The sequence below is a fragment of the Amblyomma americanum genome, chromosome 5 (genome assembly GCF_052857255.1).
Source record: "Amblyomma americanum isolate KBUSLIRL-KWMA chromosome 5, ASM5285725v1, whole genome shotgun sequence".
In the NCBI taxonomy this organism is placed as follows: domain Eukaryota; kingdom Metazoa; phylum Arthropoda; class Arachnida; order Ixodida; family Ixodidae; genus Amblyomma; species Amblyomma americanum.
In genome coordinates, this window is record NC_135501.1 from 120,063,166 (window position 1) to 120,087,067 (window position 23,902).

At 46.2% G+C, this 23,902-nt stretch overlaps 1 protein-coding gene across 11 annotated transcripts in view; it reads left to right on the forward strand.

The window, feature by feature from the left end:
* LOC144132630 (papilin-like) overlaps nucleotides 1-23,902 on the forward strand; it is a 180,915-nt gene that overhangs the window by 110,804 nt on the left and 46,209 nt on the right. For all 11 annotated transcript variants that reach the window (XM_077665167.1, XM_077665176.1, XM_077665175.1 and 8 more), the window contains 7 exons: nucleotides 359-547; nucleotides 3,963-4,004; nucleotides 14,445-14,633; nucleotides 15,401-15,445; nucleotides 18,131-18,301; nucleotides 18,848-18,898; nucleotides 22,084-22,272. In XM_077665167.1, coding sequence (XP_077521293.1) covers nucleotides 359-547; nucleotides 3,963-4,004; nucleotides 14,445-14,633; nucleotides 15,401-15,445; nucleotides 18,131-18,301; nucleotides 18,848-18,898; nucleotides 22,084-22,272 — 876 coding nt within the window. The remainder of the gene's footprint in view (nucleotides 1-358; nucleotides 548-3,962; nucleotides 4,005-14,444; nucleotides 14,634-15,400; nucleotides 15,446-18,130; nucleotides 18,302-18,847; nucleotides 18,899-22,083; nucleotides 22,273-23,902) is intronic.

Here is a 23,902-nt window from a genome sequence, read left to right on the forward strand (position 1 = left end):
CCCGATGCGTTGATCGCTCGCACTCATACCTCTAATGGTACCAATCTATAGCTCGCTGTAAGGTACCACTCACGACTAAGGAAAATGCTCGCAATGTATTGTCACTGATTAGCATACAGCTATGAGAAACGTTTTACATAAGTGTAGGAAATGACACAGGCTTCCTCGTTACTCTTGCTGTCTTCCTCTGTGACGACTCTACATGTCTGCCTTCTTCGTTTAACTTGGATTATTTCCTCTCCTCTCAACCCCCTAATATTAGTTCTGTTTCGTTTCAGTTAGCGCCGACACACAAAAAATTAGGAGTTGACAGCAGGATCCCCTTTTGTTGAGACCTTTTTTAACTCGCCATTTACAGCTAAGACGGACTACCAGAAGCAGTGCCTTTCGAGGCCCGAGACAGGACCGTGCAGGGCACATATGGTGCTGTGGGCGTTCGACATCGTCAAGGGCCACTGCGAGCAGTTCGTCTACGGAGGGTGTGACGGCACCGACAACAAGTACCGCACCAAGGAGCTGTGCGAGCAGAACTGCAACCGGCCGCAAAGTAGGTTTTACAGCGCGAACTGCATTGGAGATCTTATGAGAGGAGAAGCATTTGGTGTAGTGGCATGCCACTTGGACACACCTGCTGCCGTTTGAGAAGTTTATTTGTGAACACAATTGTTTCACATCGTGGAGGCGTTGATTTTATCCGAATTATAGGTGTCACCAAATGATTTTATCAAAGAAAGTTGTGCATTTCACTAGGGCTCAGCTGAGGCCACCTATGGAGTTGTTCTCTGGCTTATACTATAGCGACGTGCCATTAGTGGTCAGCTAACCTTGGTGGACACGGAAGTAGTTATTGTTATGAAGTAAAGAAGGTGTTGGCCACGGTTCAGCTGTGACACGCATTTGTTTGCCAAAAGGGAGGGTGAGAAGAATGGCTATTGTGTTTTAAGCAGCAAACCGACCACACCCGTCTTCGTGACGCCCGATGCACACGTTTTCACAGAAAGACGCTTACATAATTTTTTGTGCCTTGCATAAGAAAAGGCGCTCTGAAAAAAGCGGAGTCAACTATTAAGCGATTAGATCTGCTTTAGAGTCATTCTTGCAAACTTTTGATGCCCTTGCAGATGTCTTAAAAATCTACCGAATGTGATATGCTTTTATACAGAAAATGTTCGAACTCGCTGAAATTTTTGTCCCGTTACGAGTCATACGGTTGGAGAGCTCAAGAGAAACCATGGTTTAACAAAAATTTACGTGCCCTAGCTCTCCGAGAGGGATGATTGTATGAAACAATCCAGGCGTCTAATTCGCCGAAGTGTTTGCCCTTGCTGACAGCAATAAACGTGAATTTAAACAAATGCTTGACATCACTTAGCCCTTCTGTTTCTCTTATCTTGGTGAAAGTCTTGTCAGGTGCACCAGAGTTTCGGAGGTATGGGAAGCGTAATGGAAAGAACTGCAGCTCGATACCTGCCTTGAAATATGATGAGATACCCATTCCTGACAATGCGTCCAAAGTCGAATTTTTTAGTAGTTATTTTTTGTTTGTGTTTTTACTGTCTAGCTCAAGTGCTGTCTGTTTAAAATCCCCTAAACTGCATGCCAGAAGCCAGCTTTTGCATCAATGATATCCGCAAATTGTTGAAAGATAGGAACCAGGCAAAGATATGCGGCTGTGATAAAATTCTTGGCGTTAGTTATTACCAACTGCGCGGATGCATTAGGCTTTTATTTCACCCAGTTGCTCCAGAAGTCCTCTAAAGAAACCAGATTGCCTGCTGATTGGAAGTTCGCGCGAGTAGTGACGATGAAGAAGAGTGGAGTCCGAGATTCTTTTCAGAACCGGAGACGAATTTCCATGACCAGTATAAAAATAATCTCCTCAGCCGCAGCCAACAGGGGTTTCCGGCGTGTATTATTTTGCAATACACAGATGGTAGATTTTTTTCATGGCTCAGCTTGAATTATTGGTGAGCAACAAGTATTTGATTGCGTTTTCTTGGATTTCCGGAAAGTATTTGATGCAGTCGGGCAGTGTCACCTCCTCGTGAACTTAAAATCTTATATATTGAATTATAAGATAAATAAATGGATTGCAGAATATTTATTTCTGATTGAAACAGAGTGTCGTTGTGAATGATTGTTCTTCACAACGTGCACCAGATACGTCGGGAGTTCCCAAGGCTCAATGAGGGGATCGCTTTTGTCGTTGTTGTTGTATATCTACGATATTCCATCTGGTACACAGTATTCATTCAAGATGTATGCCAATAATTGTGTTGTTTATAGAGTGCTATGAGACATTTTCGATTCACAAATTCTGCAAGCCGATTAGGCATCATAACATATTGGTGAGTGTGGTGGGACACGTCGTTAACTATAAATAAACTGTTCGAGTCATCTGTACAAGAAAACGCGCTAATCATCCGTGTAGGTGCAGAGTTAACAATATTATTTTACAGAGAACCAAGGAGTTTAAATCTCTAGGTGCCTTTTGTAGCGATCGATAGCTAGTTTACGGTAGCATTTCTAGCGTTCAGCGCGGCGGCGCCGTGGCGGTGGCTGCCCTGCCACCCTGTGGCTGCACCGCCACGCCGTGGTTGCGCCACCACGCTGGCACGTGGTTGGTCACGTGGCGCAGAGCAGCTGCCGGCGGCGCGGCGTCGTGGCTGATCAAGTGGTTCGTCAAGTGTTTGGTCACATGACCAAGTTCCACTCGTCCAGCTGTAGCTATCGCGTCACTCCAGGTTTAACCATAGCTAAACCGCCACCAATTTTTTTACTTCTAATTCATGATGGAGTAAACATGTCACCTACAGTGAAAATATGGCAGAATCAGTATTGAGGTTCTTACGGTTGAATTTCTGTCATTTCCACGTAACTTACTAACACAACTGAAATCCTGTACGGTGCGATCAATACTTGAATATGGATCAGTTTATTGCTACCTTCATACATATGACCCTATAGGTAATAAAAAAATCAAAGATTGGCAGCTAAATTTGTTGTTGGAAACTATTGCCGGCAACTTAACATGACAGATAGCAAACTTAACCTTAAATGGCAAGAACTTAAGCACCGCAGAGGACATGTATGATTACAATTGTTCTACGATTTGTACATTCGACAAAACGAATAAACCGCAAAAATTAAATCTAGCAACCACCATGTAAATCGAAGCGACTGGACTACTGCATGAATGTCAGAAAACTTCCTTATAATAGGTAAAGTGATAAGGGTGTAAGAGTTTTGTAGCGACAGCTACATTACGGTAGCATTTCGAGCCTTCAGCGTGGTGACGCTCCACCCTGTGGCGGCGCGCCACCCTGTGGCTGCGCCGCCATTCTGTCACGTGCTTGGTCACGTGGTGCGGAGCAGCTGCCGGCGGCGTGGCGCCGTGGCTGATCACGTGGTTTGTCACGTGGTTGGTCACGTGACCAAGTTCCACTCGGCCAGCTGTAGCTATCGCGTCGCTCTATGTTTAACCACAGCTAAAACGCCGCCAATTTTTTGCGCTATTCTTTTTTTCCTAGAACTATTCAAGACTGGAACGGTTTCCCATCCAGAATTATAGGTGTAGTACCAAATGACGCGTTTTTCGATGAATTGGAATCATTTGTTCACGTGTAGCTAAAGCTGTAACACCCCCGCTGTAACGTCCTACGGGGCAATGCAGGCAAATTAAATAAATAAAAATCAATAAAAATAAGTAGCTAAAGAAATAAACAAAGAAGTAAATTATGATATCGGTGCTTAATGACTTGTTCTTGCCGGCGTTTTCTTTCTTATTTTTCGGAGTCTTCTTTTAGCAACCCACAATGTTATTGGCTGCAATGCGTGCTTTATTTTGCTTTGCCTAATCTGCTCTTCTTCACTTCCATTCTGCATATAATTGATGCACGTGATAAAAGCCTAGATTTACGAATAAGAATAAAATATGATGTTCCTGTTCTTCTTGCATGCAGACTCGACTGTTCCTAATTTGGAAGAGGCCATGGTCTATGCAGGTGAGCCAAAAGAGTATCTTTATTTAGAAATACTACAGTATGCAGTGAACCCAATTTTCTTTTAAGGCAAGTGTGTGAAATAAAAAAAAGAAATAATGTAGCATTCAATGAGAGCTTCCGGACTTAAAGGATGCGCAGTTGATGGCGCTTGCCTTGGCTTCACGCAACATTCGCAAAAGCTGCAGCGCTGCATAACACATCTGAAAGCATGTCCACGGGATCATGCAAACGTAGCCTTTTTCCTTTAGCAGAAGCCACTTCAACTTCTTAAACAATTTGGCGCTTGCTACGAGTTTAGCCCCGCAATGTGTGAAGGACGAACGCATTTTGTGAAGGCTGCAAATAACTCCTCCATTCTGAGATGCTTCACAGCTTGGCCCCACATTTTTATGTGCCAGATTGCTCTTAGACGAGAAAAGAGCAAACCAGATGAAGCCGGGGAGAAGGAGAGGTGACAAAGTTTTAAACACTTGTGTGTGGCTTTTCTTTTGTATTAAGGCACTCGCGTAGACAATAAATCCATTTTCTAGCAGGAAATTGTACAAGAACACTATGGGGACTAAACTTATTTTTATTTTTAACTGCGCAGGAAAGTGAACCTATTGCTTGGATTTACAGCACTTTTAATTCAAGATATGTGACCTTTCGAACTGTCACCAGACGTGGTACCAAAACCGCACTTGTTGGCAAATATAAATTAACCTTCTTAAGTACTGTTCTGAAAAGGTTTATGCTTTATGGGGGTTTAACGTCCCAAACCGACCAAGGCTATGAGAGACGCTGTAGTGAAGGGCTCTGGAAATTTGGACCACCTGGGATTCTTTAACGTGCACTGACATTGCACAGTACACGGGCCTCTAGAATTTCGCATCCATCAAAATTCGACCGCTGCGGCTCGGATCATTGCAAAAAATAAATGATACGCCATCGTCGGCAAGAAATAAAAGAGGAACAATAAAATATATGGAGTCGTATTGGCGATTGTCTGCCTGCCTAAACTGCTGTAGCTTACCAAGGAGTGCGTTTCTGTCTTGTATTAAGCGACAGAGTTCGCCTGTTTTTTCAGGGAACGCTCCCACTGTTCAGCGTTGCTGATGATGCTGCCGAACTTGCGGGCGCTGCATGCCACACAAAAACTCGTTGCGTTGCTTTCCTTTCCAAGGAAACATTCCAGCGAGACCAGAGCTATAATTGTTCACCTGAGAAGGCCAAACTTATGCACATGACACTCAAACTTGTGTGAAATCCCTGAGAATCGCACCGGTTTCATTGAAATTGGGCCAAGATATAAGCTTCATACTTAGACGAGGGATCAGTCGCATTTTGCGCACGAATTGCGGGCTCGTTTTGTGAAATTAAAATAAAAACATTTCAGTGCGTAGCCAAGCGCATTCTCGAACATGATGGGGACTACTAATCCGCCTTTACTACAGAAATTAAGTAAGGTTCAATATCGTCTACTGTAATGAAGACATATAATAAAGTTATTAATGAAGTAAGCTCTGCAATTCTCGCCTGTATGTGGATCTCAGTGATCACTCAGAAAAATAACAGCACATATATGTGAAAATGCTGCGAATAAGTTAATAAATATCAAAATTTAATAAAAACTCAGAGGTTTTGAAAATATTACTTAAAATTCTAAACACAAAAGTGCTTGCAGTTCACACGGCCTGAGCCTCATCTCGTCACTGAGCATAACATGCTTAAATATGAATGATGAAAAACATAACGATGCAGAGTTGGTACCTTAGCATGAAGAAGTGGATGCAATGTTGAGATTTCCGCTCATACAGTTCCTTAGCTGTGAGCCAGAGGACAGGCGACATCTCGTACTGGTAGCGCTGCCTTCATGAAGCTATATCTTTTACAAGTTTCTTGTTTTCGTCTGAAAAACATTTCCCCGTATCATATACCGCGCAATAAGGCCCCAGCTATAAGCCACGCCCACCTTAGTGGTGTCACGTATTTCTGGCCTCTGTGTAACCGAACTCACCATCGTCCATCAGCCATGCTAGGTAATTGTGATATTTTGCAAATTAGGCATATAGAGTTGATTTTCACTTGAGGCCCACACGTATGCGTAATTCGACTTCGCTTCAGGGGCGCAGGAATCCACGCTCACATTCGCGATGCAGTAAATTGACGAAGCTTTAGGAGGAGAGTAGACCCTTGCTGCATGCAGAGCAGACAATTAGAGCTTCCCACGAGGCAATGAGCCAATAAAACTGGAGGGAACATTTAAGCTTCGCCTTAAGGCTATGACCCGATAGGTTTAGTGGGTTAATGCCCTTATATGCAGAATTAGTCATCGTCTAGTTAACATTCATATATCGGTGTGAGTCATCGTACCATCACCTGCGCGGTGGCACAGCTATTAATCGATGCGCCTCTGCCGTTTGATGGCAGGTGCTGTCACCGCTGTGGCTTGTGCCACCTAGGTTGCTCCTCGGGCAACCTCTCGGGCGCAATCGCTAATTTAAATCCCCCTTGCCACGTGGTGCAGTTTACTCACAATCCGTTGGGCTGGTTGTCACACAGGTGTCCCATTTGTCTCCTAGATTGCTTCTCTGGAGATTTTTCTTGACTTTTTCGCTCGCGGCCAGCGACACCAACGACGCCTGATTTTGTGCGACACGAGCACTTAGCACTATTGCTTGTGACTACAAAATATAAAGACAGCTGCGGCTCAGTCTTCGACTAAAGCGTTTAGACTGGTACTCACCCATGGGGCAGAATCGTAGAGGCTAACTAAAAGGGCTTAGCTTGTGTTAAGGGCTAAGCAGGGCGCTATGAAATGAAAAATGATAGGCGTAACGTTAAGAGGCCTTGAAGCGGGCGGAGTGGTCGAGGAAACAATGGAAAGTTAATGACATTCTATTCGAAACCAAGAATAAGAAACGGGCTTGGGCAGGGCATGCATTGTGAAGGCAGGACACCAGTTAGCCCTTAAGGGTAACGGAGAAGGAAGGCAAGCGTAGCAGGGGGTGGCAGAAAGTTTGGTGTGCAAATAAGATTAAGCAGTTTGCGAGGATACGGTGGGTGCAGCTGACAAAAAGGACAGGTTTAATTGGAGAGACATGGTAGAGGCCGTTGCCCTGCAGTGGGCATAGCCAGGCTGATGATGATGACGTTTGCTCTATTTAAAAATACAAACGCGTGCACGCTGCAGACTAGCATGCAGAGTCACGCCTCGCGAAGAGGCGAGTGCGCAGTAGCTGGTAGCGTACCGAGGTGATTGCTCATCCCCATTTTGTTGCTACGTTAACTCCCTTCTCATGCCTTGGTGCATGAAGGGCTCATTATTACACAGATTTCAAAGAAGCAGGCAATTACAGCACCGAAGCTAAGCATAAAGGAATGTTTTTTGTAGCGATAGCTACATTACGGTAGCATTTCGAGCCTTCAGCGTGGCGGCGGCACGTGGCCATGGCGGCGCAGCCACGGTCACGTGGTGCGGAGCAGCTGCTGCTGCCGGCGGCGCGGGGCGCCAGCGAAACCGAGCTGCAACAGCTGTGCGCATGCGCCGTGTCAAGTGGGGCGAATATGAAGGAGGAACGCCCAGCGAAACGGAGCGGCGAAAGACTTACTTTGCAATTCAACTGACCAAGTTCCACTCGGCGAGCTGTAGCTATCGCGGCACTCCTGGTTTAACCAGAGCTAAACCACTACACCCTTTTTTTTAGTGCTACGAGCGTCACTGAAGCACGCTTCGGGCAAGTGCCTCTGGGCAGACTGCTATGTCAGTACACCTGGGAGGCGTTCACTTGGGTGTAGGACAGGGTGAAGGTTGTACCAAGGTTGGGCCTTCAAGATAAATACTGCACAGCATTATGCGCTTAGCCATACTGAACCGTCTGCAAATTTTTTGATATTTGTGGCGCTAAATTTACGGTATAATAATTTTTAGCTGAAAGATAACCGAGTACAAAGTAGAAGAGAAAGTAACCAAATACGGCCAGTGGGATACAAACTCCCAAAGTCCATGAGACGCGTCTGTTGCTCTACAAAGTGAGCTGACGGGGTGGTTTTTCAACCTGCTTTCGGAAAGCTTCTTGCACACCTGCCGCCGTTAGTGTTCCACCACGTTCCACGCAGAGCTTGACGTATTAGAAAACGTTTCATGCCCACACTTGTACGCCCGCGTGTAACACTTTCAAGGGTGTGCCATACGCAGCATGAATACACTAGAAAAATCGAAGCTTCGATAGTAGCCGCCATATATAATTTGGCACCGTATACAGACGAATGTTGAGGTTTCAAACCCGCAGGGGCCATATTATTCTCTTTTAATCCACTTTCTCTCTAATAACATTAAATAAAAACGATTACACTTTTTCATTTATATGAAGTTACTCCATGATTTACGTAGTTAAGATGCGTGCACCAGAACCACATGAAGACGAACTCGAAGCGTCCTATGGCCTTTAAATGCATGCCTTGAAACGGCGAGCCCGTTCTTGGGGTTAATGCCGCCTGTCATGGCGGCGTGGAGCTCGCGCAACAGGTCCCCGGGTATCGCACGTGCCATATATCTTGTTTCTGCTTATCGCTCTTGCAGCGAACTCTCAGGTGGACACCATCGCCTTTGCTTCTCTTGGGCTTTTTCTGGATTCCGAACCCTTGCCGATTGTTTACACGTTGCCTCTTTTGCCCGAGCCTCCGCTCGACGGTCCGTTGGTCTGCCGATGGTACGCAGTTGTCCTCCGGTGGCTGGTTTTGCTGTAACGCAGGATGGCTTGCGTTAGTTCCGCATTAAATGCTGTTCCTCTGTTCGTGATGACCGCATCGGGAGCACCGTGTCGCAGAAGATGTACTCCACGAAAAATCTGGCAACTTCTGCGGCTGTTTATTTCGGTAGGGCTTTCGCCTCGGCGTAGCGGGTCAGGTAGTCGGTATTTCACTTATTTCCATACGTTCACTTTGGGAAAGGGCCAAACAAGCCCATGCCAATCTGCTGGAAGGGCCTTGAGGGCGGTTCAGTGGGGTTTACAAATCCTGCTGGTCGGGTGGGAGGGTTCTTTCATCCCTGACAATCTCGGCACGATTTCACATAACGTGAAACATCGGCAGACAGTCGGGGCCAGTAATACTTGTCTTGGATACGGTGCAGGGTGCAAGTAAACCCGAGATGTCCAGCGGTCGGCTCGTCGTGTGAAGCCTGTAGAACGTCTTCGCGGAGACAAGCAGGTACAACAATGAGGTAGGCTGCTTTGTTCGCGGCGAAGTTCTTCATGAGGGCATCATTTTCTACACAGAAGGAAGACAGTCGTTGCTTCATGAGGCAGTGGGCGAAAAAACTTTGCCTTCCAAGTACTCGGTAAGGTGTTTTAGGCCGTGGTCCGAGCGTTGCTGCTGGGCGAGAGAACTGGGGCTGATGGGTCCAGGGAAGGCGTCCTCATGGTCGTCCGGCGGCGGCACATCTACAGGGGCTCGTGAGAGGCAATTGGCGTCAGAGTGCTTGAGTCCGGACTTGTAAACGACGGGGATATCAAACTCCTGGAGACGCAGATTTCATCGAGCGAGGCGGCCAGAGTGGGCTTTCAAATTGGCAAGCCAGCACAGTGCATGGCGATTGCTGACCACTATGAACTGTCGTCCGTACAGGTAGGGGCGAAATTTCGACGCAGCCGACATGATGCAAGGCACTCCTTCCCAGTTGTCGAATAGTTAGCCTCGGCCTTGGAAAGAGAACGGCTAGCGTATGCGATCGCTTTCTCCAGCCCGTCGCTTTTTTGAACGAAGAAGGCGCCTAGGCCCACGTTGCTTGCGTCGGTATGAACTTCAGTATCGGTGTTTTCAGCAAAATGCGCGAGGATCGGTGGGGACTGTAAACGACGCTGAAGTTCTTTGAAGGCTTTTGCTTTCGGCGCTTCCCATTTAAATTGTACGTCTGCCTACGCCAATTTGGTCATGGACTGTGCGATGCGTGGAAAGTTTTTCACGAATCGTCGGTAACATGCGCAGAGTCCGAGGAATCTGCGCACTGCTTTCCTATCGGCTGGCGGTGGAAACTGTTCAATAGCAGCTGTTTTCTGCGAATCTGGGCGTACTCCTTCCTTGCTAACGATATGGCCTAGAAACAGCAGCTCTTTATAGGCAAAGTGGAACTTCTCAGCTTTCAGAGTTAGGCCAGACGACTTGATGGTGTCTTGTACTGTTCGAAGTCTTTTGAGGTGCTCTTTATTGTTCGAGGTGAAGACAATTATGACATCTAAATATATGAGACAAATTTCCCACTTCAGGCCTGCCAGCACTGTATTCATTACTCGCTTAAACGTCGCTGGTGCAAACCAGGGACCAAATGGCATCATCTCAAACTCAAAGAGCCCAGGAGCGATGAATGCCGTCTTCTCACGATCTCTTTCATCGACCTCAATTTGCCAGTAGCTGCTCTTGAGGTCCATCGATGATAAATACTTGGTGTTGCAGAGCCGGTCCAGTGTGTCGTCGATGCGGGGGATGAGGTAGACGTCCTTCTTTGAAAAGTTTCAAGCGGCGGTGATCAACACAGAATCGAAGTGCGCCGTCTTTCTCACTAGAACAACCGGTGCCGCCCATGCGCTGTTTCACGACTGGATGACGTCGTCGCGAAACATTTATTCCACTTGGTCCGGGATGGCTTGTCGTTCTCGCGGCGACACACGGTAGGTGCTTTGACAGAGAGGTCGGACGTGCCGGTCGGTTATAACGCAATGCTTGTCAATTGGCGTTTGTAGGACCTTCGGCGATGTCGAAAAACACTCACTGTACCTTCGAAGCAGATTGTGGATCCATTCTTGTCTGTTCCGGGGCAGGGCTGGGTTGACGTCGAAAGTGGGCGAGTTGTCTTGGCCAGGCGAATCTTGTGCGGATTGGTCGGAGAGGGCGAAGGAGTCTAGTACGTGGGATATTTCGTCGAGGAAAGCAATCGTCGTTCGTCTGTTAATGTGCCGGTATTTTTCGCTGAAGTTAGTCAGCAGTGCTTCGGCATGGCCATTGCGGAGATCTGCGATGCCTCTTGTGATGCTGATTCCTCGCTCTGGAAGCAACTGCATGTTCCCCTCAATGACGGCTTCAGCGTTAATGGCTTTCGCGGCGTCTACGGTCACGAAAACGCTTGAATGGGGTGGGACGCTCCCTTCTTCCTGCAGGGCACTCAGGGCAACGTGATTTTACAGTTCTCATTGAAGGAACGGCCTCGTCCATGGAAATCGTGACCAGCTTGGATCGGAAGTCGATGATCGCCTGATGCTCCTTAAGGAAATCTATACCCAAGATCACTTCGCGGGAGCATTGTGGCAGCACACCAAAGGTCGCAGGATAGGTATCTCCTTTGACCGTCACTTGCGCTGTGCACCTCGTGATGGCGTATTGAGGTGGCCCCCTGCGGTGCGAATTTGTGGGCCGTCCCAAGCGGTCATGACGTTCCTCAGCTGCGCAGCGAATGTACCGTTCATCGCCGAGTAATCGGCTCCTGTGTCGACTAGAGCGGTAACATTCCGGCCGTCAAAAACTACTTCTAAGTCGGACGCCCTGGCTCTTGCGTTGCACGTTGTCCTGGGCGTCGGGTCACGGCTTCGTCGGATATAGGAATCGTGGTTAGAACGTGTCGTCGACGCTTTTCTCGGTCGCGCCGTCGTTTTGAGGTGGTTCGCGTCTGTAGAGGTTGTCATCATTGTTTGCGGCGTCGGCGTGTCGGGGGCGGCGTCTTCGTGCGGCAAGTTCGTTGACAGCAATTGATGGTGACTGGTAGCGCGAGAGGCGGTTCGGCGTGTACTCCTCTCGACGCAGGTCCTCGCAGATTTCTTGCGGACGTTAATAATAATAATAATTGGTTTTTTTGGGGAAAGGAAATGGCGCAGTATCTGTCTCATATATCTTTGGACACCTGAACCGCGCCGTAAGGGAAGGGATAAAGGAGGGAGTGAAAGAAGAAAGGAAGAATAGGTGCCGTGGTGGAGGGCTCCGGAATAATTTCGACCACCTGGGGATCTTTAACGTGCACTGACATCGCACAGCACACGGGCGCCTTAGCGTTTTTCCTCCATACAAACGCAGCCGCCGCGGTCGGGTTCGAGCCCTGGAACTCCGGATCAGTAGTCGAGCGCCCTAACCACTGAGCCACCGCGGCGGGGCATTGCGGACGTTGGCCGAAGCGTTTTTGTGGTGCGTCAACGCAAGTCCACTAAGATTGATACGTCTGTACAGGCGTACACACAGGTGTACACGTCTGTACAGTGACGAAGAATAAGGCCGGCCTCACCGCAATGGAAGCACGACGGTCAGTTGTGGGAAGTCCTCCAGGCGTCGCATTTCCTGGGGCTTGAGCGTCGTTCGTAGGCTTTGCGGTCGGGAGAAGAGAAGCGGCGTTCGGGAACAAGTTGTTGATGTCGGAGAGGACGTAGGGGTGGTCGTTGGGGCTGAAGAGTGCGTACTGCAGCGGCGTAGGTCATGGCCTCGTGTTCTGTGGCCATCGGGATGCCAAGTGACTGTTGCACATATTCCCGTACCACATCCATGATTTTCGCTGCTTGCGGCTGTTGGGAGGATGGCAGTAATCGGCGTAGCTCCTCGCGGACGATTTCGCGGATAACTTCTCTGAAGTTGTCGCTGTTGGTGGCCGTCGTGTCCGAACGGATTGCACAGGCAGAGGAAGGGCAATTGTACTGCCGGGATCGGACGTCGAGGGTATGCTCGATCGTGCAGGCTTATTGTATGAATTCCTCGACAGTTTTTGGCGGCTGGCGGATGAGCCTTCCAAACAGTTGTTGTTTTACGCCGCGCAATAAAACTGAAATTTCTTTTCCTCCGTCATCTCGAGGTTGGAGCGTCGAAAGAGGCGCTGCATTTCTTCCACGTAACCGCGGATGGCCTCAGTCGGAAGCTGGATTCTGGATTCGAGGAGTCGTTCGGCTCTTTCTTTCCCCAAGAAACTGGTGAAAACCTTCATGAGTTCCTTGTTGAATAGCTCCCCTGTCGTTAGGGAAGACTCGCGGTTTTCGTGCCATGTACGTGTTGAGCCCTCCAGTGCGGAGAAGATATCGCGGAGTTTCGGCACATAATCCCAATTGTTGAATAATACCACGCGCTCATATTGGTCCAACCATTCTTGTGGGTCTTCGCCTAGGGATCAATTCAAAGTTGGTGGCACCCGCGGCTGCTGCAGTATGATCGGTGTCGACATCTTTGGCGGGTTAGTGGTGCTCGTAGCAGCGTGTTTTCGCTGTCTGGTGCGGTCCGGCAGGTTGCCGAACTCAGACTGCTCTCCCTGGAGACGTTGGCTGGCTCGGTGAACTGCTGGCTCGTCCTCCGGTGCTAAGCGCAGGGGGCTGGCGTCACGACTTTAAGGGGGCGTCCGGAACATGGAAGACTACGCAGCACCTTCACCGGATGTCACGTAGTGGTGACGGCAGCAGATGGGCCGATGAAGACGGACGAAAGGTATTCTAAAAGAAAACTGTTTGTTGGGCTGACTTGCGTCTACAATAGACTGAATCTTCGGCGGCGGCGAAGCGACAAGCGTGCTCGGCAGTCGTCGAAGAGAATGCCCGCCGCTGTCGGCTGCGCTCAATTTAAAGCTGATAGCGAACTTTCGAGATAAAGCGAGCAAAGTTCCTAGAACACTCTAGAACAACGTAGAATTAGGTCTGCCTGGATGCGATCAATCGACAAAATCTGGCCGCGTCTTGCATCGCAAACGAAGCGATAAAACGAAGAAACAATGCAAAGATTCGCGGCAATATTAAATACCCAGTAAGCATGGAAATGAAAGCTGTTTGTGTCTTACGACTAGCGCACTTTATTGTGGGCAGACTTTTTGTGGCATCAGACCAGTTGGCTTTGGTGACCCTGGCCGAGGAGCTTCTCTAAATCTAATATTGCGTGGAAATGTTTTTTCTCTATTTCTTTTTTTTTTTTGAAGATGACTCGAGCAGCATCGCAGTAAGCGTCTTTTATATACTGACCGAACAACTAATTTCTAAGAATGTATACTGTCTTTAAAGAGGCTGCGACGCCTGATAAGCGTAGCTTTAAAATAACTATTGAGGGCTTATTGGACGTGCGAGACATACCAAGTGACTACGAGTCGGGCTAAACTGCTTGAATTGGTAATGAAATGCAGTTTCGGAAAACAAAACACCTTGCACTGCGTTCAGGACGCCTGACTACGAAGGAAAATTGAAACCATTGTTTCTTGCTTGCTTCTTTTTTAGAGAAGGTAGGAATGAAAACTTGTTTGCATATAACTCCTACAGTTCAAATTGGCAGCATCTTGCATCTACAGCAACTACTACAAGTGAAATTGCGTCGGTAGTTGGTTTACTGCAACTCGGACACTAAAAGAGTACTTTGAATATATCCACCAAGATACAACTACCAGCGTCCACAGTGGTGGTGGTGTGCGGAGAAATGATTTTGAAGTCCGCGGATTAGTGCCTTTCTTTTTTCCTCATACAGCTGGAGCCGACTTCGAGGAGTACTGCAAGCCCAAGGCTGATCCCGGTCCCTGTGACGCCTACATGCCCAGGTGGGCCTTCAACGTGACCACTGGCCAATGCGAGAAGTTCATCTACGGTGGTTGCGGAGGCAACAAGAACAACTACAAGACAATTCAGAAGTGCGAAGTTACCTGCCTAAGGCGCAGAAGTAAGTAAGATTATGACTCCAACGACTTTCTACTTTAGTTTCTTTTGCGAACGTAAAGCTCAAATCAAGTTATAAACTGATTGCAGATGATAACGCCAATGTTTACTTAGAGTACTGCATCTCTCACTGTAGTTAATAGCTCTCTGAAGCGCTATCTCTCCGCGTGGTAGTTATGACACCGGTACTTATAACCTGTCATGCCTGCCAGCCGGTTTGCAGAGAAAACTTTTCCATAGATTTCTTCCTGTCGAAGATAGAAGTTCACATAGTCGTATGGTCAGTTTTAAAGGGATAACGATAAAGGTCCCGTTGCCTAGAAAATCCGGCGCCTCTGTGTTCGGCATTGTGAACGAAAAATCACGAGCATATCTGTGGCAGGTGGCGCCCAAAGAACAATTTAAGTGACAGGTTTGCCATCTAGGTCACGTGATCTTCAGGATTTATCGCAAGCTGCCCATCGGACTGTGACCAAACTAACCAGTGCGGCAGGTGGCCGTTAAACCAATGATTGATCGCGAGAGGTTGCTCGGGAAGGGCCTCATGGGTCGCACAAGCTCCACGGGTGGCAGCGCCTGCCATCGCAGTGGTGCAACCCCTAAGTGCTCCACCATTGCATAAAGAGTGGCATAGGGACCCCCAGGGACTTGTTAAACTGAAGTTTAGAGGGACCACTTCCACATATATGGGCATTAAGTAATCAAAGGTATCGCGTCATATCTCTGAGGCAGAGCTTATGTGTGCCCTCCAATTTTTTTCTTCTTTTACAGTGGCAATCAAGTTCGTACCCGACACCAGTCTCACCTCAGAACCCCGTGAGTAATGGACTCCGCTCTCCTGTACTAAATACGTGCGCATAAGTTGTTTAATGTTAGATTTGGTTGCTACCGGGATGTAATGATCCGCGATTGGCTAGAGTTTATGTTTAGTTATTTGCACAAGCTGCAGACATATCTGAAGGCAAGCATGCGAAACCAGGACAGAAAACTATTTCTGGCATGGGCGACTGTGCGTTTCAGCGCACCTAATAGAGAAACTGTTTTAGAAATAACAAAAATAAAGGCTAAGAAATAGCCCTGTAGCAGCGGGTGCCACTGAGTAAACGAGCTTAATGCAATTAAAAGTGGAAAAATAACAAGTAACGATAAAATAATTTAGCATAGAAGCGAACAAAATTGAGAAAAAAGATTAAAAACGCATTGCTACTGCTGAGCCGTAGCCACTGCAAGGGCTATTAAATGTAGTGTTATTGCATGTGGAAGATAAATGCTGATGAAATTTTTTCTTCGAGGGTTGGCATTGGTAATGAAAGTTGAGAGCTTTATTAAGGATGATGAGATTCTAGCACAGCGGGATGTTCACTCCTGGTGAGCGGATGAGGACAAAGTTTCTGAAGGATGGAGGCACAATCATCGTGGAGAATCTTGAGTGTTGCTCCCGTGTCTTGCGACACTGGTAGTAATTGGCAAGTTCATGTGAAAAAGCATCAAGAACATAATAACTGCTGCTCCCCTATTTCTTTAATGAGGATTGTTATGAATAATAGGTTTTGGCTTGGCAATTACCTGGCTCCAAACTTCGAATGAGTTTACTCGCCTTATTGCCTAAATGAGTTCAGTTTAGTTTGCAGAGTGGTTTTAAACTACGGTAGTGATCTATACGAATTACTCCGAGGTGGTTTATCAGCTTTAGATAGTTTATGTTGGTAAATGTGGTAATGGTATTGTATTGTGCGTGTTTAGAAAACAAGCACATTTTGTCGTTTTTGTTGCGAATTATGGTGTTAGATATTCGTGCGGAATGCCATTTTCTCCACGACATGAGATGTATGGTGTCTGCATGTGTGATACCTTTGATGCGGCACCACTGTGTGTGTATTTTCATTTGCTTGTTTAACTGAGATAGATAGCTTAAAAGACCCGTGAAGTAGCGATTTGTTAACATAAGAATTTATTACGAAAGCAATTAAATAAATGTTTTCTGCTGAAACCCTTAAACCGGTGTTGAGGAACAGTGTGCTCAGTACAGTTCAGTTTATTACCTTAAAATTTCCCCGCAGGGGCTTTACAGAAGGGATGGGTTCTCATACATACAGTAAAATACAGAAGTTGCAAAAAGGAAGATGGGCTGGTAGTGGCAACGATTTTGTGAGGCAGGCCGTTCCAGTCGGTTTCGGTTCGGAAGAAAAATGAGGCAGTGAAGATGGTGGTCCGGGCGCGTGGGCTCTCAACTTGAAGTGGATGGCTGGCTCGATAAGGCATGCGTGCTGCTGCTGTGATGTGTGGCGCTGGATTGAGAGATGAAAAAAAAGAACTTGTGCTACAGTGAAAAGCTGGAAATGCGACGTCGACATAAGCGCGTTGATAAACCGGATTATGTTTTCAGAGATGAATCGCTGATGTTATATGAGTACGATGCATAAATAAATCTAACAGATATTTTGAACTGATTCGAATGCCTTGGCGAGATATGCTTGGTGCGGGTTCCAGATGGGCGATGCGTATTCAAGTTTTGGCCTAAGAAGTGATTTATAAGCTAGTAATTTTACATGTGCCGGAACGTTTCGAAGATTGCGTTTTAGAAAGCCTAAGGTTTAGTTAGCTGTGGAGGTAATGTTAGTGACATGTGTGCTACAAGAGAAATAATGAGATAGGGTTACCCCTAGGTATTTGTAAGACTGCACCAGGACATAGGATTAAGTATAAACTGAAGAAATAATATCCTGGGAGGTGACAACATTTTTGCGTGCATTCCTTACGTTACTTGTATTAGACCCCAACGTGGACCAATCTACACTGAATGTATAGTATGCCTGATGGGCGTAAGCAGTTCGCATATCTGAATCCCCGCGAACATTCTGCTACTATAAAGTTTCGCCACCAATTTGTGCCCTGAACATGTCCTCTTTTAGGCAGTGAGCATTTGTATAGACAACTGGGCTTGTTCGACAAATTTATGACTGAATTTTTCTTGATGGTTATATTCCATTGCCCATCCGAGTCATCGAAGAATGGAGTGTTACTTCAAGCTGGCGAGTAGCCTATTTCTTGATACTACGGAGAGCCGTTCTGTACTCAGCTCTTTGCCATGTGTATACGGTGATTCAAAGCGTGCATGCTAGTCTTCATACGTTACTGATTCCTTTTCTCGAAAGCCAACCAGCGTAAGCTTTACTCTGCATTCAAGAAGGTTCAGGAAGCGATCGGCTGGAAGTAATGGCTTCCGGTAATTCCGGCTACGCTATTTGTTATAGTAAACTACCGCTACAGCACGAATGTTCTGAAGTTGCAGTTCTTGCCTATGTTGCGATAAATTAGGGGGCGTGTTGTCCTTGAAAAATCTTTAATTTAATTTTACTCAGCGTGACACCTAGAGACCAGACCTAATCGGATAATTTTTGAGCAATCCCAATTAAACCCGAGAGTTTTGCTATTGCTCACAGCAAGCCTCAAGACGAGACGTACGCCTGGACTTTGCATTGCCCCTATTTACCCCCACAGGACCCTCGAACCCAGTCTGTTACCAGCCTAAGGTGAAAGGACCGTGCCGGGCTCACATCCCACGGTACTTCTACAATCAGACCACCAAGTACTGTGAGCAGTTCGTCTATGGCGGGTGCAACGGCAACCAAAACAATTTCGAAACAATTGAATCCTGCTTGAAGACGTGCAGTAAGTATCTTAGTATTTCGGTATCCAGCTAGAAATAATGCGTTCCTGCATGGAGAGAAAAATAGGTTAATGAAAAAATTACTTCACTACTAAGCTTTCAATGTAACAATTATGTAAACTCAAGTTAAATACTACCCAGGAGAAATATTTTTTGTATACTGCTCAAGGTTTCACTCGAAAGCTTTATAAAAAGCTGTCATAGATGGTACCACCTACACTAGCGACTATTTAGCTGCTGTCCACTCCTGTCGAAGTGAACTCGAGCAGAGAGCGGACGCCGCCTTATTTCTTACACTCAACTGTGCAGAGAAAAGACGAAAACCAACGTTATAGAGCGGCAGCTTTCCGGCTGCTAGCCAGAAGAGCCATCTCTGTTCATAGGAAGCGAACTTGCACTGCCGAAACTGAACGCAAAAGTATTCCACACTTCACTGAACCATTGATTATTAAAGAGGCATGAATTGAGAGTTTCCATATATTCAGAACTGAGGGTTTTCTTATGTAATATTTTCATTTACCGCATTAGATTTTTTCATTCAATTGTAGAGGTCGGATACGTCGACGTGCAGGCCACTAGGACACTCCTCTCTGAACACTGTAAGTAGGACGCTGGTTAGTTTCACTGTTTGCTTTGCTAAGGCCGTGTATGCATGCCACAGGCAAAGATAGAGACTGAGCGCAACGCTATACGCTGGAAGGCACACTGCAGTGAATTATGACTGGTTATGATTGCGGGTATTAGGCATGTAAGCGGACAAGGAACGATTAATGAACATCGTTTGAACTGAAATGTTGGTATCTTATATCAGGTGTTTTTTTTAAATGCAGACATTAAGAATAAGCGAAGGCAAATGCAGTTTGGGTTGGCACATAAGTTGATAGAGTGTCCATAGGAGGAACTTTGCAGTGACAGCGTGGTCATTGTTTTCGGAAAACATGCTTTTCTTGTCCATGATTGTGCGCAAAGCGATGGCTCGCGCAGTGCTGTCTCGGTCAAAATATTTACCATGCAGGCAAGGCCTAGCAAGGATATGTTTGTGCCCAGGTAGAGCACGCACTCATAACTAGAGACTTCCAAGAGATATTTCTTTTTGTCGGCGTGTTGATCAAGGTTCTACTTTGAGATGCGTTCAGTTTCCTGTACCAAAATGGAGACCTCAGTTTTCCCACAAAATTATGTGGGTCCATCTCACTCTCAATTACTACGCGCTCGTAGTATAAATGCATTACACAGAGGCTTTTAAAGGACGATGAGATGTTTTCTTGCATTGGCACGCCGTAAGCAGTGCGGTACGTCAGATGGAAGGAGAGAAACGATTTACAGTCTTCTTCAGTGGTCAGTATAGCTCTTTGTGCAAACTGTGGTCAGGGCAGAGCACTTTTATTTTCTTGATTTTCATTGCCCAGTATTAACTATGTGTGTAAGTGTTCTTATTTCACTGTTGTGTCGTCCCGTCCATAGCGCGTCAAAAGCAGTCATGACCAACCGACTGAGCTTGGTGCTTGCGACATGCATACTTCTCAAATATGCCGTTAAACAATTCCGCACATTCGTTGTTTCGGAACATGCACCGTGTTACTTCCACGCATCACATAGCCCCGCAGTTTTGCAATCAAGATATAAAAACTGACCGGTTATATACTACGCCCGTGTTCATTTTGGACTAACCAAGAGGAAATGCAGCATGATTTTAAAAAACAGGAAGCATGCACCGAGGACAACGCTGCACGACTTTGCCGACACCTTAGCTACTTATCACAGTTTACTAGCACCGCCATCTCAAAACGTTCAAGTTTGTGAAAGTGAAATTAAGAGAAGAAACTACTTGCCGTGTTGCTTCCCGAGTCCTGCGCAACTAGCAACTAGCGGATGACTCTAAAGGCAATAGGCAGTGGCTGTTTTTATCTTTTTGTTTATTGAAGAGATTCTCGGCATTTAGTGTTGTAACAGACATCTGACATCGGTCCTCCAGTGTTAAGCTCAGGATATGATGCATAAGAAATACCACGCCTGAACTTCTTATGTTCCAAGCACTGACTCCTGGCAGGTAGCGATTGTTCGGCTGCTAAAACTAAACAATTCAGGTAGGTTAAAGCCGCAGTTGCAATGATCGGATTTCGAGATATGAATTGCTTACAGCAAAGGACATACAAGCAGAACCGAAGAGTTCTTCTTGTCCTGCCACAGCGCGGCTGCTACCTATGGCTTTCACACATTTTTTTTCCGAAAGGACCTTGCGGTAAATTCCACCGCATCACTTCTTCTGGCTTCCAGTGAAACCAAGCGCAAAACAACTTGCCGGGATACTGCGAAGGATATCCAAAAACGCGCAAGTGCATCACCGCGCCTACGCGTGGTCACAAATTTTCTCTACACATCAAAGGACGATGGTGACGCCAGCGGCATCGATCACATCGCTCTGATAACTGCATGAGATTTGGTGCCGCCGTGACCGCTTGGACTTTTGGCTCAAATATTCGGGGGTTTTTTTGAAGGATACTTGGACAAATGGCGAACACTACTTGAAAATTTATATTAATTTTACATTCGTTTAGTAAATGTAGGCTATTCTTGTTCGGTTCGGTCTTCAATGAGTGCTATCCGCAAACCCCTTCTTGTCCGCACAATGAAAACGCGTGCACGCAGTATGTTTTCACTCGTAGCCGTGCCTCTTTGGGAGGGCAAGCGGGATGCCGAATGTCTGGTAGCGCTCCACGGTCGTCGCTGCTCGCCTGTTAGTTTCTAAATTTATGAGTGCCGCCACACTCGCGGATATGGTGATGTTTGAGTGAAGTGGGTCCATATCTTTTAAGCCCGCTTCTGTCACATATTTCCCTCAGCAAGCGCCCTTTCCTATCCATAAGGTTGATTTGAACCGCAAGAACTGCTAGCAGTTATTAGTCTACGCTTCGACCACATACAAGGTTTCCACCGTTGTGTCGTCTGTTCAGTACGTCAACGAAGTGAAGCGAAAAGAAGTTAGAGCAAGGTGTGCTAAATGTTAATCAGTGATGCAGCGCACCTTTTTTTTGGGTCCTGTATACGAACGAAATATGTCACGAAATGCAGAGTTGCCCGCGGAACACACTGTGAAAACACAAGTCGAGAAAATTAGCTTCTAGGCTGTTTAATCATACAGACCAAGCCTTAATGGAGGCTCTGGCTTTGCGAGCGCTGCATCTACTTTGAATTTCTTAGGCGTCCGGAGATAGACCTTCTGCCTGCTTTATTTTAAGGGCTTTCACGCAGGCGATGACATGAGCAGCACCTTAGAGCAGATGTTTGTGTCATATATGGTACTACCAGGAATGTTTCTGAATTTGTTTTGCCTCTAAAGGCGTTTGAACATGTGTATAGCCTTAACTCTGTTATAGCTATCTATTTTTTTATTGAAAGCGTTAGAGGCACCGGGTAATCACAATTTTTACGCATTGATTAAGTATGTAGAGCACTTTATTCCTGAAACCATTCATTGCATCGCATTCTAGTTGAGCGACCACGAATATGCTAACGGAATCTGTCCTTGACAGTTGTGTTAGTGAAGCTTGGAATATGATTTCCTGTTCCTACGAATTCTGGGTGAAATGCCACGGCTTGTGGCTACACAGATTATTGGAAGAGAAATGGCTTCCTCAGTAAGCCGTATCATAACCGCAATCTAAAAAGCTGTTTTGTATTCACCTACCGCTTGAAAATACAACCAACGGTAACTACAGCAGTGGCAATGTGCGGTGAGAGTGGGTTTAATTCGGTGGATTCCCACCTCTTTTCCGTCACACAGCTGCGGGCGACTTCGAGGAGTACTGCAGGCCCAAGGCTGATCGCGGTCCCTGTTTAGCCTATATACCCAGGTGGGCCTTTAATGTGACCACGGGACAGTGCGAGCAGTTCATCTACGGTGGCTGTAGGGGCAACAAGAACAACTACAGGACGATGCAGGAATGTGAAGTTACCTGCTTGAGGGTCAGAGGTGAGGAAATTAACGACTCTGCGGTTTTATTGACGACTTGAGCGAAGATAAAACAAAAACCAAGACGGTAATTGCACGTACATAAAGAGACATTGCATGAAAAATCCGGTTTTGTCGCTGTGGTCAGGATAGTTAGCCTTTAGTTTCAACTTAAGAGAAACATTTTAAGCGTAATTCTGCATTGTTACGTAAAATAGTGCTTATGGAGTGTGCATATTAACACTCTATTCATAGGGATCTAGATGTGCAGAACCAATTTTGTTCAATTCATCAGGGGCCTAATGGCGGTGCGGGTTGTTTAATTCGCATCTTACAAGAAACTGTACCAGTCTGGAAAAGATGGGGTTCTTTCCAGGAGAGGGTTGTAGCGCCGGAAAAGATAACACTTTGCATGCGAGACGGGACAGGCGCATGCTATGTGTTGTCTTTTTCGGCGTTACAACTCTCTTCAGGAAACATGCACCAACTAGCCCCGCAACAAATATTAATTAGTTATGGGTTCTTCACAGAACAGATCTGCCACAGTCGCTTTTGCCTCTCAGTTAGAACAGGAGCAAGGTGCTGTGCGAAACGTCACATTGTTTACAAAAGGCAAAGGGCAGAGGGGCATCGCTCATATTTTAGCACAGCAGTCGACTGTAAATCGATTGTAACCGAATGGTGTTGCACAATAGAATGTCAAAAGTAAGTCATAAAGATGAATACAACTTTTTATCCTTTCCCGCACAATCTGAAAAGGTATCGCATTAAAGCCTCTATAAAGTGCTTCCCCGACTTAACGGCACCCGAACATTACTTCATGGCCAAAAGATTTCCCAACACAGAGCTCACAGTCCGCTTTTGTTAACAAACAATCTTCAAACCGTGCAGGGGTAATATCCTGTGTTCCGTGAGGAACTTTCCTCAGTCCACTTTGATCCTATTTTTCCTGTTCTATTCCTATTTACAGTAATATTTTGCCATTAAATCGAAGCTGGTGGCCTTTTTGACGATGGTTTCTTTGCATATGTCCCTGTTATTGACAATACTTCTTTATAATTAAATAGGAAAAACTTAAAATTTTAACCGCACTGGTCGGTGACCAAATGCTAACTAAAGGGAAGCTTATGTTTTTATATCGCTGTAACAATCCGGAACTACCCAGATTGTTATTTTTGTCTTGTCAAACTTGTGTAATTCTATAATTACCTAAGCGTCAATATGAGAAATGAGTTATCATGGCACGAGCGTGAAAGAAACCTAATCTCATCTCCTAATAAAAACTAGGCTTCCTCAAGCGCCATCTACGCGCCGCCCTTTGTAATGCATAGTTATGGTCTTACAAAGCATAGATGAGATCCAAATCAGAGTACACATGCGTGAATTAGAATTCACAAAAACCGTTGCTCATTGACTCAATAGAAGTGGTTCAAAACAGAGCCCCTATCTGGATTATCGCCCACACACATTCTGTATCTGCGTTTCATTTGTTCAGCTACACTCAAAATTATCTATTTTTTTCTTGGAGGACGCATTTGCAAATTTATCTAGTGCACAAATACTGATATTCTAACGCACAAACCCTACTTATGCGCATACACGTCTCCCAGCGTCAGAAATACGTAGCAAGTTAGTGCCAACATGCCCGTAC